This window comes from Chiloscyllium punctatum, chromosome 5, assembly GCF_047496795.1.
Source record: "Chiloscyllium punctatum isolate Juve2018m chromosome 5, sChiPun1.3, whole genome shotgun sequence".
NCBI classification, from domain to species: Eukaryota; Metazoa; Chordata; class Chondrichthyes; order Orectolobiformes; family Hemiscylliidae; genus Chiloscyllium; species Chiloscyllium punctatum.
Window position 1 is genome coordinate 4,587,806 of NC_092743.1, and position 14,548 is coordinate 4,602,353.

Here is a 14,548-nt window from a genome sequence, read left to right on the forward strand (position 1 = left end):
TACAATGTACAGATCGAATCGCTGGGTTTGAGGGGGGTTGTAGGGGGCAGTGAGGTAGTGGGTAGCTGCAAGTCTTTTTCTGTGTTGATGGGTTCAAATGGAGTCGAGATCAATGATGGGTTGTGCAGTCTGCTCTGTTTGCATCATTTCAGTCTCTCAACTGATCCCAGGCTCCTGTTATCAACGTGCCCCTTCCCAGAAAATAATCACAAAGCACAAAGTTCATTGAGATAATTTGGTTTAACATTTCCAGAGTAGATTCCACACCGGCATTCGGAGATTTCTGTTCGTATCTCAGACTGAAGACCCACAACTTATTTGTAAAATATATGAAGTTGCCTTTAAATTTCAAAAGACAGGTGGCAGTAATGAGCAACTTGGATGGATGGGGACAGACACAAAAGGTTGACCGTAACTGGATTTAAACTGACCGGATCTGCGCCTGGATCTGCCAGTTTGCCCTTTGAGGAGGCAAAAAGAAATTATATTCCAAGTTGTTAAATTAAATCAAGTTGTCAGCTACAGAACTCTGGATGCTAGAGATCTGAAACAAAAGCAGAAATGGTTGGAGAAACTCAGCAGGTCTGGCAGCATCAGCAGAGAGGAAAACAGAGTTAACATTTTGAAACCTTCTTCAGAATTTTGTCACAAATTCCGTTTCTTTCTCTGCAGATACTGTCAGACCTGCTGAGTTTTTCCAGCACACTCTGTTTTTGTGGCTGTATTAATTTTTTTTCATTCTGGGCATTGATGTGTGGCTACTATTCCTAGTAGCCAGCTTTCATCTGGCTGAGTTTCATTGATGGGTCATTTCGGAGGGAAGTTAAGAGTTAATTTTGCAGTAAAGGTGCAGTCACAGATCAGCAGGCATCTGGTTTCCTTCCCTAAAACACATTGATGAAACGTTATGAGATTTCAACATATGTTCATGGGATTACTGGAACAGTTGGAACAACTTTTAGTTACTTGCTATAGCAAATAATTAGGAAGGCAGATTGCATGTTGGTCTTTATTGCAATGGCGCTGCAGGAATAAGGAAGTTTTGATACAACTGTACAGGGTTTTAGTGAGATCTCTCCTGAACTGTGTGCAGTTTTGGTCCCCACATTTAGTGAGGGCTGTACTGACACAGAAGGTGAAGGGTCCTGGGATCAGATAATGAGTAAACTGGGACCACATTCAGTGGAGTTTGGCAAAATGAGAGGTGACATCACTGAGACAGGCAAGATTCTGAAGGGACTTGATGGGGTCAGTGTTGAGATAGTCTCCACTGGTCGAGAAATCTGTATCATAGAGTAGGTCACAGTCTCAGAGTAAGGGGACAATGATTTCACATTGAGATGGGGAGAAATGTGTTCACTCAGAGAGTAGAGCATTCTCAGAGAGTTGGGGGTGCTCCATTATTGAATATATTTAAGGTTGGTCCAGACAGATTCCTGGTCTGTAGCGAATAGAGGGATAAGGGAGTGGGCAGGAGAATGGAGTTGAAGACTAAGATCAGGTGACAACATTAAATTGCAGAACAGGTTGATTAAAATATCTGTCAATGTTAGTTTCCGCTGACATCGGCATTCTGGTAAACTGGTCGGATCAGTCCAAGAATGGGTCTTTTCTTCTCCACAATACTCAGGTTTTTACAGAATCTAGAATTGTACTAGAATTGCAGAAGGAAGTCATTCAGCCCATTATGGCAATACCAGCTCTTCAAATGAGCATCATTTGCCAGCACCAACCTCTTCCCTTTTCCCCATGTCCCTGCATAGGGACTAGATAAGGTTAAAAATCACACAACATCTGGTCATAGTCCAGCAAGTTTAATTGGAAGCACTAGTTTTCAGAGCGTTGTTCCTTCATCAGGTGGTTGTGGATTATATTAGGTTGGGATATCTGATCAGCATGGACGAGTTGGACCGAAGGGTCTGTTTCTGTGCTGTACATCTCTATGACTCTATGACATCCAATGTCCCACTTCAATGCCTCAATTCAACCTGCCTCCACCATAATCCCAGACTGTGCATTCCACACCCTAACTGCTTACTGTGTGATAACCTCTCATTACCCTCACTTTGTTTGCACCTCTCTTTAAATCTACACCCCCTCACCCTTTGGTCTTTTACAAGCGGATTAGTTACTGAGGACCAGGTTCCCTGTTTGGAGAGTCCAGGACACAGTCACACTTCAGAATGAGGCATCAGCCATTTAAGATAGAAACAGGAATCACAGAGATGTTTGTATTTTGTGAGTTAACAAGGAGACATGGATTCTTAACATTGTGTGGGCTTGGTGGTGAAGTGTCTGGAAACATGTTGTTTATCTGCGTTTTAATAAGACTTTACAACCGTGACTCGAGTAGCTGGGGGTTAACAGGTTACTGCATTAAAGAATGGCAAAAGAAAATAAAATGTACAGGGATCCAAGCCCACACCGAGAGACAGAACAATGCAGAAAGCAGTGAGCCTGTATAGGTGTGCTACAGACTGGAGGCTGAAGTGTTAAACTCTCCAGTAAGAATCTGGCAAAGGAGCTGCTGGAAGTGAGGTTGGTGGAGTCTTGTATTTGCTCTGAATTAAATTAATTACTTTACAGTTTATTATCTCAGAGATACCAGCTAAAGGAAAATAACTCCTTGTGGCAGCACAGAAACTCACTGGAATGAAACTAATTACACTGTGCCAGCCAGAGTGTGGAGATGCTGATAAATCTTAGGAGAGGGTTGGCTGTAAAGATATTGTAGAGATAGAAGCAATAACAATGAATCTGAATTTTTTTTTGGTATTTGTAATGATATCCAGTGGAATATATTTCATGTTTCCCTTTCCTCAATAAACATTTTTTCTTTGTGTTCAGAGTATAACAACAGCCTCTTGTGAACATGTTCAATAGCTGACCTCCATGGTTGAACAAAAAGTTAGGATAAAACTAACCGGGTTTCAGTCTGGGAACTGACTTAACCAGGATTAACAGCAGCTGAAATTGTAACATCCCACTGTGGAAATGGGGGGCATTTTACCCGTCACGTTTGGAACAGCTTTCCAACTGAGGATTTCATTGATTGTCACTCTCCTGCCTTCTGTCCATAATTCCATGTTCCTTTTTACATAATAATCTCATTCCATTTTGAAAGCCTCGAGTGAACCAGACCCCACCACACTCTCAGACAGTCCAGTCCAGACCGTTATCACCTTCTTCATGAAAAGGTTTCTCCTCGTGTCACGATTGCTTGAGAAATTGGCTTAAATCTAAGTCGGGTTGTTGTTTTGTTGACCCTTCCACCAATGATTTATCATTCCCAAAACCATTCATGTAAACTTTCTCTCTGATATGTTCACACCCTTTCTAAAGTGTGAACATGAGGCTGAGCCAGTATTTCTCATCAGCGGATGTATTTTCTTGCCATGGTCAGCATGGGATTCAGTTTACTTGTAAAACTCACATTGTTTTATTTCACAGCTCAACCTTCAACTTGCAGTTACACAATTAAGATATACAACCGAAGGAGGCCATTCAGCCCATCGGGACTGTTGTACCATTCAATGAGATTATGGCTAATCTGATAATCCTCAACACTTTTCCCCATTACACTGGATTCTCTTCCTGATGAAAAATCTGTTTATCTCAATCTTGAATATACTCAACGTCCCAGCCTCGACAGCCCTCTGGTAAATAATTCCACAGATTCACTCCCCACTGAGAGAAAATAAATCCTCATCTGTCTTAACCTGCTATTCTGAAATTGTGCCCTCTACATAAGAACTCTGATAGTAGACTCTCCCACATGAGGAGATAAACACCCCAAATGTTCTCTGTCCAGCCCCCTTAGAACCTTATATGTTTCAATACAGTTACCTCTCATTCTCATAAACTCCAATGAATATAGGCCCAACTGACTCATTCTTTCCTCATTATACAGTCCCTCCACCAGCCAAGTGAACCTTCTCTAGATTGCATCCAATCGTTTCTTAGGTAAGGGGTCCCAAACTGTTCCCAGTATTCCAGCTGCAGTCTGACTAGTGCCTTGGATTGTTTTCGCAAAATCTCCCTCTATTATACTCCATTCCCTTTGAAATAAAGAACAACATTCGATTTACTTTCCCTATAATCTTCAGTGCCAACTCAGGAACTCCCTATTCTCTCTGTTCCCTATTCTCTCTGCTTTCTGCAGACTCTCTCCATTTAAGTAATATTCAGCTTCTCTTCTTCCTGCCAAAGTGCAAAACCTCATATTTCCCCACATTATATTCTACCTCTAAGTTGGTGTGCACTCCTGAACCTATCTATATCCCTCTGTAGACTCTTTGTTTCACCTTCATCACTTGCCTCCCAACTATTTTTGTGTCATTGGTAAACGTGGCTGCAATGCATTCACTTCCCTCACCCAAGTCATTTTTTTTGAAAGTTCACTCTTGGGCTGGGGTATGGCTCATTGGCCACTATTTATTACCCCGTCCATGGTTGCCCCTTGAGAAAGTGGGGGTGAGCTGCCTTCTTGAACCACTGCAGTCCATGTGCTGTAGATAAACCCACAATGCCCTTAGGGAGGGAATTCCAGGGTTTTGATTCAGTGACACTGAAGGAACAGTGATATATTTCCAAGTTAGGAGCATAAATGCCTCGGAGGGGAACTGGAAGGGAGTGGTGTTCCCATGTATCTGCTGCCCTTGTCCTTCTAGATGGAAGTTGTCATGGGATTGAAAGGTGTTGTCTGAGGATCTTTGGTGAATATCTGCAGTGCATCTTGTAGATGGTACACACTGCTGCGCCTGAGTGTCGGTGGTGGAGGGAGTTGATATTTGTGGATGTGGTGCCAATCAAGTGGGGGCTGCTTTGTCCTGGATGGTGTGCAGTTTCTTGAGCGTTGTTGGATCTGCACCCATCCAGGCAGGTTGGGAGTACTTCCATCACATTTCAGACTCTTGCAGATGATGGACAGGCTTTGGGGAGTCAGGAGGTGAGTTATGTGCTGCAATATTCCTGCCCGCTGACCTGTCCTTGTAGGCATTGTGTTTTTTGGTCAATGGTAACCCCCAGAATGTTGATAGTTGGGGATTCGGTGATGAAATGCGAAGGGGAGATGGTTGGAATCTCTCTTGCAAGTGATGGCTACTCCCTGGCCCTTGTGTGGTTCAATTGTGCTTGGCCCAAACCTGGATAGTGTCCAGACCTTATTGCATTTGGACATGGACTGTTTCAGTATCTGAGGAGTCATGAATGGTGCTGAACACTATGTAATTATCGGCGAACATCCCCACTGCTGACCTTATACTGGAGGGAAAGTTATTGATGAAGCAGCTGAAGATGGTTGGGCTGGGACACTACCCTGAGGAACTCCTGCAGAGATATCCTGGAGCTGAGATGACTGACCTCCAACATCCACGACCATGTTAAACTAAAACAAAACACTTGCATGTGCTGGAGATCTAAAACAAGCGAAAGCAGAAATTGCTGGAGAAGCTCAGCAGATCGAGGAGCATTTGTGAAGACAGTACAGAATGAACATTTGAGTCCATTAATCCTTCTGTTCAGTTCTTGTGAAGGCATGGTGAAGTCATATTGGCATTGGCTTGTCATCAGAAATGCACCAAAGCTCATTAGACATCAATATATATTGAAAATAATTGTGGGTCAAGCACTGATCCCAGTGATACTCCACTAGTTACAGGCTGCCATCCTGAAAATGTATCTTTATCCTAACTATGTCTTCCATCAGTTAGCCAATCCTCTATTAATACTAACATATAACCTCCCAATACCATGGACTCACATGAGTGGCTTAATGTGTTGCACTTTCTCAGATAACTGGAAGCTACTTGACTTGAAATTCCTTCTGCAGCACATAAATGTAACAGATTATTAAAGAAATCACATTGCTGCTTCTGGGGATTTTGCTGTGTGCCTGTTAGTTCCTTATTCTTCTTTTATTCCAACAGGGAACTGAGTTCAAAAGTACTTTGTTAGCTGGAAGCTGCTGTGCAGCATTGAAACTAGGAGCAGCAGGTAGCCATTTGACCCTTCGAGCCTGCCTTCAATACAATCATGGCTGACCATCTGACTCAGCTCCGTTCCCAATTTCTCCCCATAACCTTTGATCCCTTTGGCGCCAATAACTATATCTAACTCCTTCCTGAAAACATTCAATGTTTTGGCCTCAACCACTTCCTGTGGCAGAGAGTTCCACAGGCTCCCCAATATTTCCCCCCACCTCAGGGACTTCTTAGGGCTGCAAACACCATGATTACACATTTTTCTGTTTATTTCATTCCTCAGAATAAACAAATCTCTTTTTTTGTTAAAGGGATGTGGGTGCCATTAGCTGGGTCAGTATTCATTACCCACTCCTAATTGATCCAGAGGAGGTTGGTTGGGGAAAATAGACTAAGGCTGCATTAAAGACAATCATTTGTGGGGTATTTAAATAGTTCACATTAACTGTATAAATTAAAGATGAGAATACAGGGGCTAATATGCCAAGACTTTGATCTGGAAATAACAGCGTTTATTAAAATAATGCAATGTACTCATAAATAGTCAAATTCAGTTGCTTCCTTTTAATAGTCAATATTATTGAAAAGACAGGTGTGTTTCTGAGCTTCTTGCTTTGTCCTCATCAGGACCAGTGCAAGAATACCAAATTTCAAACCATCACAACAATTTACACTGCAGGACAAAAAGCTGCTGATTGGTTGACAAGTTGGCTCTGATTGGGTCAGACCTTGCTGTGGAGGAAACTCCTATTTGATTCGATCAGCCAGTCATCGACAGTCTATGGCGTGTGACCCTGACATCATGTGGGGACCTTGTTCCCATGTGACTAGATAGCTACATCCTATTGGTGGAAATACTCATCGTTGGGCTTCAGCATACAGCAATGTGAAACAGCTGCTCAGCATGTAGCTCCAGTTTTGAAAATGTTTCTCTTTTTAGCAATACCCAAGTTCTCACACTGCCAAGAGGCTTTTGTGTAAATCAGCAGATATTTTAATATGTAAAACTGAAAGGGGATTCTTTTCAAAATCATTTTCAAGCTGATTAACATTGTGTCTTTGTACAGTCGATGTTGGTGGGTTGTCCTCCTGAGTCCTCGGCTGTGCAGATTGGATTGTTCCTCAGGAGCACAGAGGACACATTTGCAAACTCTCTGATGTCCCATTGCCCGATGACATTGTCAATGGCCTGAAGGCAGTTCAGCTTTACCAGGTTATCAGCAAATCCCTTTGGAAAACCCCGCAGGCTGTTAAAGGAAAGGGTCAACTCTTCTAACTGTGAAAGTCCATCAAATACCGGCAGGTGTCTCAGGTTGTTGCTATCTAAATACAGATAAACAAGTTTCGAGTTATATTTGAATGTGGCAGCTGCCAGGGTGTCAATGAAATTGTCAGACAGTTTTAACAGTTGCAGCTCTCTGAGATTGGAAAGGAAGTTCAGTGGGAGCGATGTTAATAAGTTGCTGGACAGGTCGAGCTTCAATAGTTTGGTTAAGTTAGCGATCAGCTCAGGTGGAAAATTTCTGATGACATTTCCCGAGATGGTCAGATACTGGAGATGACGCAGCTCGGAGAATAGAGTTGCTGTGACGTTTGAGAACTGGTTGTGGTCTAATCGCAGGTCGGTCAGTTTGTGATGGTGTCTGAGGAACTGGGAAGGTAGGAAGCTAAGTTCGTTGTTTGACAAGTCAAGGACTTTGAGGAGAAGCAGTTGACTAAAACCTGTCTCTGGGAGTGTCTTGAGTTGGTTACTCCTAAGATCCAGCGTGTCGAGTTGAGGAAAACGTTCAAATGTTTGTCGGAGCACTGTGAGTTTATTGTTGGACAGATCCAGGTAGGTCAGTTTAGTGAGTGACTTCTCTAGGTGAATGCTGCGTAAGTTATTGTTGGCTAGATTTAACCAAGTGAGATTGGAGAGGTTTTCAAATAGATCTGCTGCGAGTTCTGATAGGTGGTTTGCAGATAGATCCAGAGACTGCAGTCTTAGCAGAGGATCAAAGATGTCATTCTGAAGGACGAGACGGTTACCAGATAAACCGAGATAGTTCAGCTGTCCCAAGTTGCTGAACGAATTGAGAGGGATTCCAGTCAGAGAGTTACCATCCAGGAATAATGTCTGTGTGCTGGGATTGATGTCCACTGGGATGGTCTGCAGGGCAGTGTCTCGACAATCGACAAGTTTTAAATGGCAAAAACATTTCTCCGGACAGGCAGAGAGAGTCCCAGCCCCAATGAGAACAACCAGCAGCTCTAGGATTCGCCCCATGGTGCCTACAGCGGAGAGGTGAAACTCAGATATTGCCAGGCAGCTTTCCGGAAACATGTGATGGCATTTAATTTTCACCCATATCTTACAAAAGCAAAAACTGCAGATGTTGGAAATCTGAAATAAAACAATTTGCTGGAGAAACTCAGCAGGTCTGGCAGCACCTGAGAGAGGAGAGAAACAGAATTAATATTTCATTTCAGAATTAATATTCCACCCCATATCTCATTAGTTTTGTGGTTGCATCCTCGCGAAGTCCCAGTTGGACGGAAATTATCCTTCAGTGCTTAACCCCTTCAGACAAAGCAAAACAAAATTCAAATACCTGCATTCATATCGAGCCTTACACAGCCTCAAGATGTTCCAAGACATTTCACACCAATGATGTGTCACTGTAGCTGTGACATTGGATAGATGGCAGCTAATTTACACACAGCAATGGCACAGTGCTCAATGAATAGATAATCTGTTCTGGGTCATCCTAGTTCAGGGATAAACATTGGCCATAGGACATTGGAGTTGTCCTCCACAAAGATTTCACATTTACTGATGGCATGGAATTCTGCTATGGATTTAACAAACTACATGAAAGAACCATTTCGAAAGGATGGTGTCCCCAAGATGGAATTACACTCCTCGTAGTGAAAGTGAGGAAATCATTATGGCACTGTTCTACATGTGGCATAGGGTCATAGCGGTTTACAGCATGGGGAAACAGGCCCTTTGGCCCAACTTGTCCATGTCGCCAGTTTGCACATTGATTAGATTAGATTACCTACAGATTGCCCTTCGAACCAACAAGTCCACACCAACCCGCCGAAGCACAACCCACCCATACCCCTAAACTTAACCCTTCACCTAACACTACGGGCAATTTAGCATGGCCAATTCACCTGACTTCGGGAGGAAACCGGAGCACCCGGAGGAAACCCACACAGACAGGGGGAGAATGTGCAAACTCCACACAGACAGTCGCCTGAGGCGGGAATTGAACCCGGGTCCCTGGCGCTGTGAGGTAGCAGTGCTAACCACTGTGCCATTGTGCTGGCCCCATCTAGTCCCATTTGCCTGCGTTTGGTCCACATCCCTCCACAGCTACCCGTCCATGGATCTGTTCAAATGTTTCTCAGTGATCTCCACCACTACCTCTGGCAGCCTGTTCCAGATACGCACCACCCTCTGTGAAAAAAATGTCCCTTTGGACCCTTTTGTACCTCTTTCCTCTCATCTTAAACCTGTGCCCTGTAGTTTTAGACTACCCAAACAAGGGGAAAACCTGTTGGCTATCTACCTTATTGATACCTGTCAGGATTTTATAGACCTCTGTAAGGTCTCCTATGCTCCAGGGAAAAAAGAAATCCCAGTCTATTCGGCTTCTCCTTATAACTCAGACCTTCCAGTCCAGGTAACATCCTCATAAATCATCTCTGCAGTCTTTCTAGTTTAATATTATCCTTACATAGTAGAATGTGCAGAACTGCACGCAGTATGCTAAATGTGGCCTCACTGGTGTCTTGTCCAGCTGCAATAAGACGTCCCAACTCCTAGACTCGTTGTTGTGGTTCTGTTCACCAAGCTGGGAATTTGTGTTGCAGACGTTTCGTCCCCTGTCTAGGTGACATCCTCAGTGCTTGGGAGCCTCCTGTGAAGCGCTTCTGTGATCTTTCCTCCGCCATTTGTAGTGGTTTGAATCTGCCGCTTCCGGTTGTCAGTCCCAGCTGTCCGCTGCAGTGGTCGGTATATTGGATCCAGGTCGATGTGCTTATTGATTGAGTCTGATTAACACTCATCCACAGACTCAATCAACAAACACATCGACCTGGACCCAATATACCGGCCACTGTAGCGGACAGCTGGAACTGACAACGGAAGCGGCAGAGACAGGCCACTATAAATGCCGGAGGAAAGATCACAGAAGTGCTTCACAGGAGGCTCCCAAGCACTGAGGATGTCACCTAGACAGGGGACGAAACGTCTGCAACACAAATTCCCAGCTCGGCGAACAGAACCACAACAACGAGCACACGAGTTACAAATCTTCTCCCAAACTTTGAACCTAGACTCAATGCTGTAACCGATGAAAGCAATGTCACCTTCACCACCCTGTCCAACTCCTGTGACTCAATTTTCAAGGTGCTATGAACCAATACACCTTGATTTCTTTGTTCTATAGCTCTCCCAGGGCTCCACCACTGATTCCTGCTGAAGGGCTTATGCCTGAAACATTGGTTCTCCTGCTCCTCGGATACTGCCTGACCTGCTCTGCTTTTCCAGCACCGCACTCTAAACCACTATCACTGACTGTGTAAGTCCTGCCCTAGTTTGTCTTACCAAAATGCAACACCTTGCATTTTTCCAAATTAAACTCCATCTGCCATTCCCTGGCTAATTGACCCAGCTGATCAAGATCCCTTTGCAATCTTAAATAACCTTCTTCACTTTCCACTATACCACCAATCTTGTTGTCATCTACAACCTTACTAACCATACCTCCTAAATTCTCATCCAAATCATTTACATAAGTGATGAATGACAGTGAACCCAGTACCAATTCCTGTGACACACTGCTGGTCACAGGCCTCCCATCTGAAAAAACAACCCTCTACCACCTTCGGCTTTCTCCTTTCAAGGTCAAAAGTCACACTGGTCACCTGATGAAGGAGCAGCGCTCCGAAAGCTTGTGATTTCAAATAGCATGGTGTCATATGACTTCTGACCTTGTCCACCCCAGTCCAACACTGGCACCTCCCCATCATGTTGTCCTTTCAAGCCAATTTTGTATCTAATTGGCTAGCTCTCTCTGAAGCCCATGAGATTCAATTTTACTCAACAACCCACCATGCAGTACCTTGTCAAAGGCCTTGCTACAGACATGTCTACCACACTGCCCTCATCTGCTTTCTTGGTCACCCCTTCAAAAAACTCAATCAAATTCATGAGAAATAATTTCTCATGCACAAAGCCATGCTGACTATCCCAAATAGTCCTTGCCTCTTCCAATGCATGTCAATCCTATCTCTCAGAATCCTCTCTAACAACTTACCCACCACAAACTTTAGGCTCACTGGTCTGCAGTTCCCAGGCGTTTCCCTGCAGCCTTTCTTAAATAGTGGCACAACATTTGCCACCCTCTAACCTTCGGGCACTTCACCCATGGCTATTGATGATACAAATATCTCCTCTAGGGGTCCCACAATTCCCTCCCTAGCTTCCCACCAAGTCCTGGGATACACTTCATTAGATTCCTGTGGATTGATCTACCATAATGAGTTTTAAAGACTTTCAGCACCTCCTCCTCTGGAATATGGACTCTCTTCAAGACAACACCGTTTATTTCCCCAAGGTCCCCAGTATCTATACCTTTCATGGTGGTAAATACTGACAAGAAATATTCATTTAGGATCTCACCTAGAACACTCCACACGTAGACGACCTTGTTGATCTTTAAGGGGCCCTATTCTTTCCTTAGTTACTCTTTTGCTCTTCATGCATTTGTAGAATTCCTTTGGATTTTTCTTTACCCTATCTTCAAAGCCATCTTGTGTCCCCTTTTCACCCTCCTGATTTCTCTCTAAAGTGTACTTCAAAACCCTGTATACTTCTCAAGGGATTCACTTGATCCCAGCTGTCTCTACCTGACATATGTCTCCTTCTTGGGCCTCCATACCTCTAGTCCTTCAGGGTTCCCTACTCCTGCCTGCCTTACCCTTCACTCTAACAGGAATGTGTTGGCTTTGAACCCTCATTAACTCACTTTTGAATGCCTCCCACTTCCCATAAGTCCCTTTGCCTGCAAACAGCCTCCCCCAGTCAACTTCTGAAAGTTCCTCTCTAAGACCATCAAAATTGGTTTTGCCCCAATTTAGAACTTTAACTTGTGGACCAGATCTATCCTTTTCCATAGCTACTTTAAAACTAAAGGAATTATGGTCATTGGTCCCAAGGTGCTCCCTTACTAACACATTAGTCACTTGCCCTGCCTTATTTATCAAGACGAGGTCAGGTTTTGCTCCTTCTATAGTAGGACCATCTACATGTTGCATCAGAAATTCTTCCTGAACACACTCAACAAATTTATCCCTATCCAAGCCCTTAACACTACACCAGTCCCAGTCTGTGTTTGGAAAGCTAAAATCCCCTACTATTGCAACGGTATTATTCTTGCAGCTCTCTGTGATCTCCCTACCAATTTGCTCCTCAATCTCCTGCTGACAACTGGGGGGCCTAAAGTACAATGCTATTAGTGATTTCTTCCTTCTTATTTTTCAGTTCCACCCATATCGACTCAGTGAATGTACCCTGAAAAATATTCTCTTTCAGTACCGCCATGATGTTCTCCCGAATCAAAAACACCATTCTCCCTCCTCTCTTGCTTCTCCTCTATCCTTCCTATAGCATCTATACCCTGGAACATTGAGCTACCCAGTCCTGTCACTCTCTCAGCCATGTCTCTGTAATAGCTATGATATCCCAGTCCAATACTCCTGTTCATTTCCCTTACCTGTCAGGCTTCCTGCATTGAAATAAATGCAGTGTAACTCAGACTTCCCATGCTTCCTGTCTAGTACTAGGATTACCAGCACTGCCTTTAGTATTTAACTTGCTCTGCTGTGTACAGATTCCTACCTTACAACGGTAACTAGACTTCCAAAGTTCTTCATTGGCTGTGAAAGGCTTTATGCTTGGACTGACATTGTGAAAGGTGCTATTTAAATGAACAACCTAATGAACTGCTCCCACTGCTCCCACAACCTGGAAAGTGACACTTTGTTAGTTTTTGTGATGATGCTGAGCATAAAACTGTAGGGAGAACACCCCTCCTCTCCTTCAAATTTAGATTAGATTAGATTACTTACAGTGTGGAAACAGGCCCTTCGGCCCAACAAGTCCACACCGACCCGCCGAAGCACAACCCACCCATTCCCCTATATTTACCCCTTTACCTAACACTACGGGCAATTTAGCATGGCCAATTCACCTGACCTGCACATCTTTGGACTGTTTGAGGAAACCGGAGCACCCGGAGGAAACCCTTACTTCACATTCAACTGATACTTTCAATTCTCAAATGTTGTTAGGAAAGCCTTTGATTAGAATCCTCGTTCCAACACTTCTCCAATCATATCTGCAACTTCCAATGAAACAAGTTTCTGAATATGTTTAAGATCCATCAGTTTTCTGTGCCTTTGTCACATTTTCAGGAGATTAATTTATTAGGGTGTCTGAGAAGGAACATGTAGAGGGTGATGTAGCAAGGACTTAGTGTCGATGTTGTTTGTTATTCTCACATAGTCATCAAAATGCCTAGCTTCACTCTAAGGGGAAATTGGAAAAGCCTTGTGCTGACAAAGGGAGGTGCTGAGAAGCAACTGAGACGGGTCAGTTGGCTGGACAGCTGGTGTGCGATGCAGAGTGGGTTTGATTCCAGCTGAGATTATTGCAAAGATGATCTTTCTCAAGTTGTGCCCGTGACTGAGGTGTGATGACCCTCAGGTTAACCCATCACCAGTTATTCCTTTCTCCTGAGAACAGCCCTATGGTGTGGTACAACTATGGCAACTTTACTTCTTACCTGTATTGAACATTAAAGATTAAAAAAAAGAAGACTCAATCCAACTTAATTGATGTCCCCGATGGATTACAGATAAAATTATTTCCTCTCTCTTCCTGTAGATCAGACATGAATGCATTTGATAAAGCAATTCCAAATTAAACACACCAATACTCACCAGTAAGCTCTGTCCTGCAAACCTCTTCTGAACAACTCCTTTCTGCCTGTCCACAGTATTGCAGAAATTTGTTTTCTTGGGCATGTTTGTTCATGAGGTTAATGATCTTGCAATCATTGTCAGTCAGTTGTTGACACAGCCTGTTTTCCTAAGAATGATGATCTTTAACAGATTAAGGTCAAAAGTAAATCTCTCTGTTGAATTTGATTTTTTTAAAAAAAAAGTTAATTCATGCGATGTCAGTGTCACTGACTGGCCCAGTGTTTATTACCCGTCCCTAGTTGCCCCTTGAGAAGGTGGGGGTGAGCTGCCTTCTTGAACCGCTGCAGTCCATGTGCTGTAGGTAGACCCACAATACCCTGAGGGAGGGAATTCCAGGACTTTGACCCCGCGATACTGAAGGAACGACGATATATTTTCAAGTCAGGATGGTGAGGGGCTTGGAGGGGAACATGCAGGGGGTCGTGTTTCCATGTATCTGCTGCATTTGACCTTCTAGATGGAAGTAGTTCATGAGTTTGAAAGGTTCTTGCCTTAGTGACTTTCTGCAGTACATCTTGTAGATTATACAT

The 14,548-nt window shown here is 43.7% G+C and overlaps 1 protein-coding gene across 2 annotated transcripts; it reads right to left on the bottom strand.

Moving 5' to 3' along the window:
- Positions 1 to 6,525: 6,525 nt before the first annotated feature.
- LOC140476842 (uncharacterized) lies at positions 6,526 to 14,130 on the bottom strand. 2 transcript variants are annotated; one of them, XM_072569660.1, is made up of 2 exons: positions 13,977 to 14,130; positions 6,526 to 8,411 (listed from the first exon to the last, which is right to left on the bottom strand). In XM_072569660.1, the coding sequence occupies exons 1-2, from the start codon at positions 14,068 to 14,070 to the stop codon at positions 7,027 to 7,029; spliced, it is 1,479 nt and encodes a 492-aa protein (XP_072425761.1). In that variant the 5' UTR covers positions 14,071 to 14,130; the 3' UTR covers positions 6,526 to 7,026. The 2 variants fall into 2 exon arrangements, with proteins under 2 accessions (XP_072425761.1, XP_072425762.1); XM_072569661.1 differs by having other exon boundaries at positions 6,526 to 8,252; positions 13,977 to 14,126.
- Between the last annotated feature and the right edge of the window lie 418 nt (positions 14,131 to 14,548).

Excerpts from the sequence above, each read along its gene's own strand:
- LOC140476842 (XM_072569660.1), bottom strand. The coding sequence starts at position 14,070 with ATGAACAAACATGCCCAAGAAAACAAATTTCTGCAATACTGTGGACAG. Across the intron at positions 8,412-13,976 it reads TTGCAGGACAGAGCTTACTG|GTGCTGCCAGACCTGCTGAG; the intron begins GTGAGTATTGGT and ends CTCCTCTCTCAG.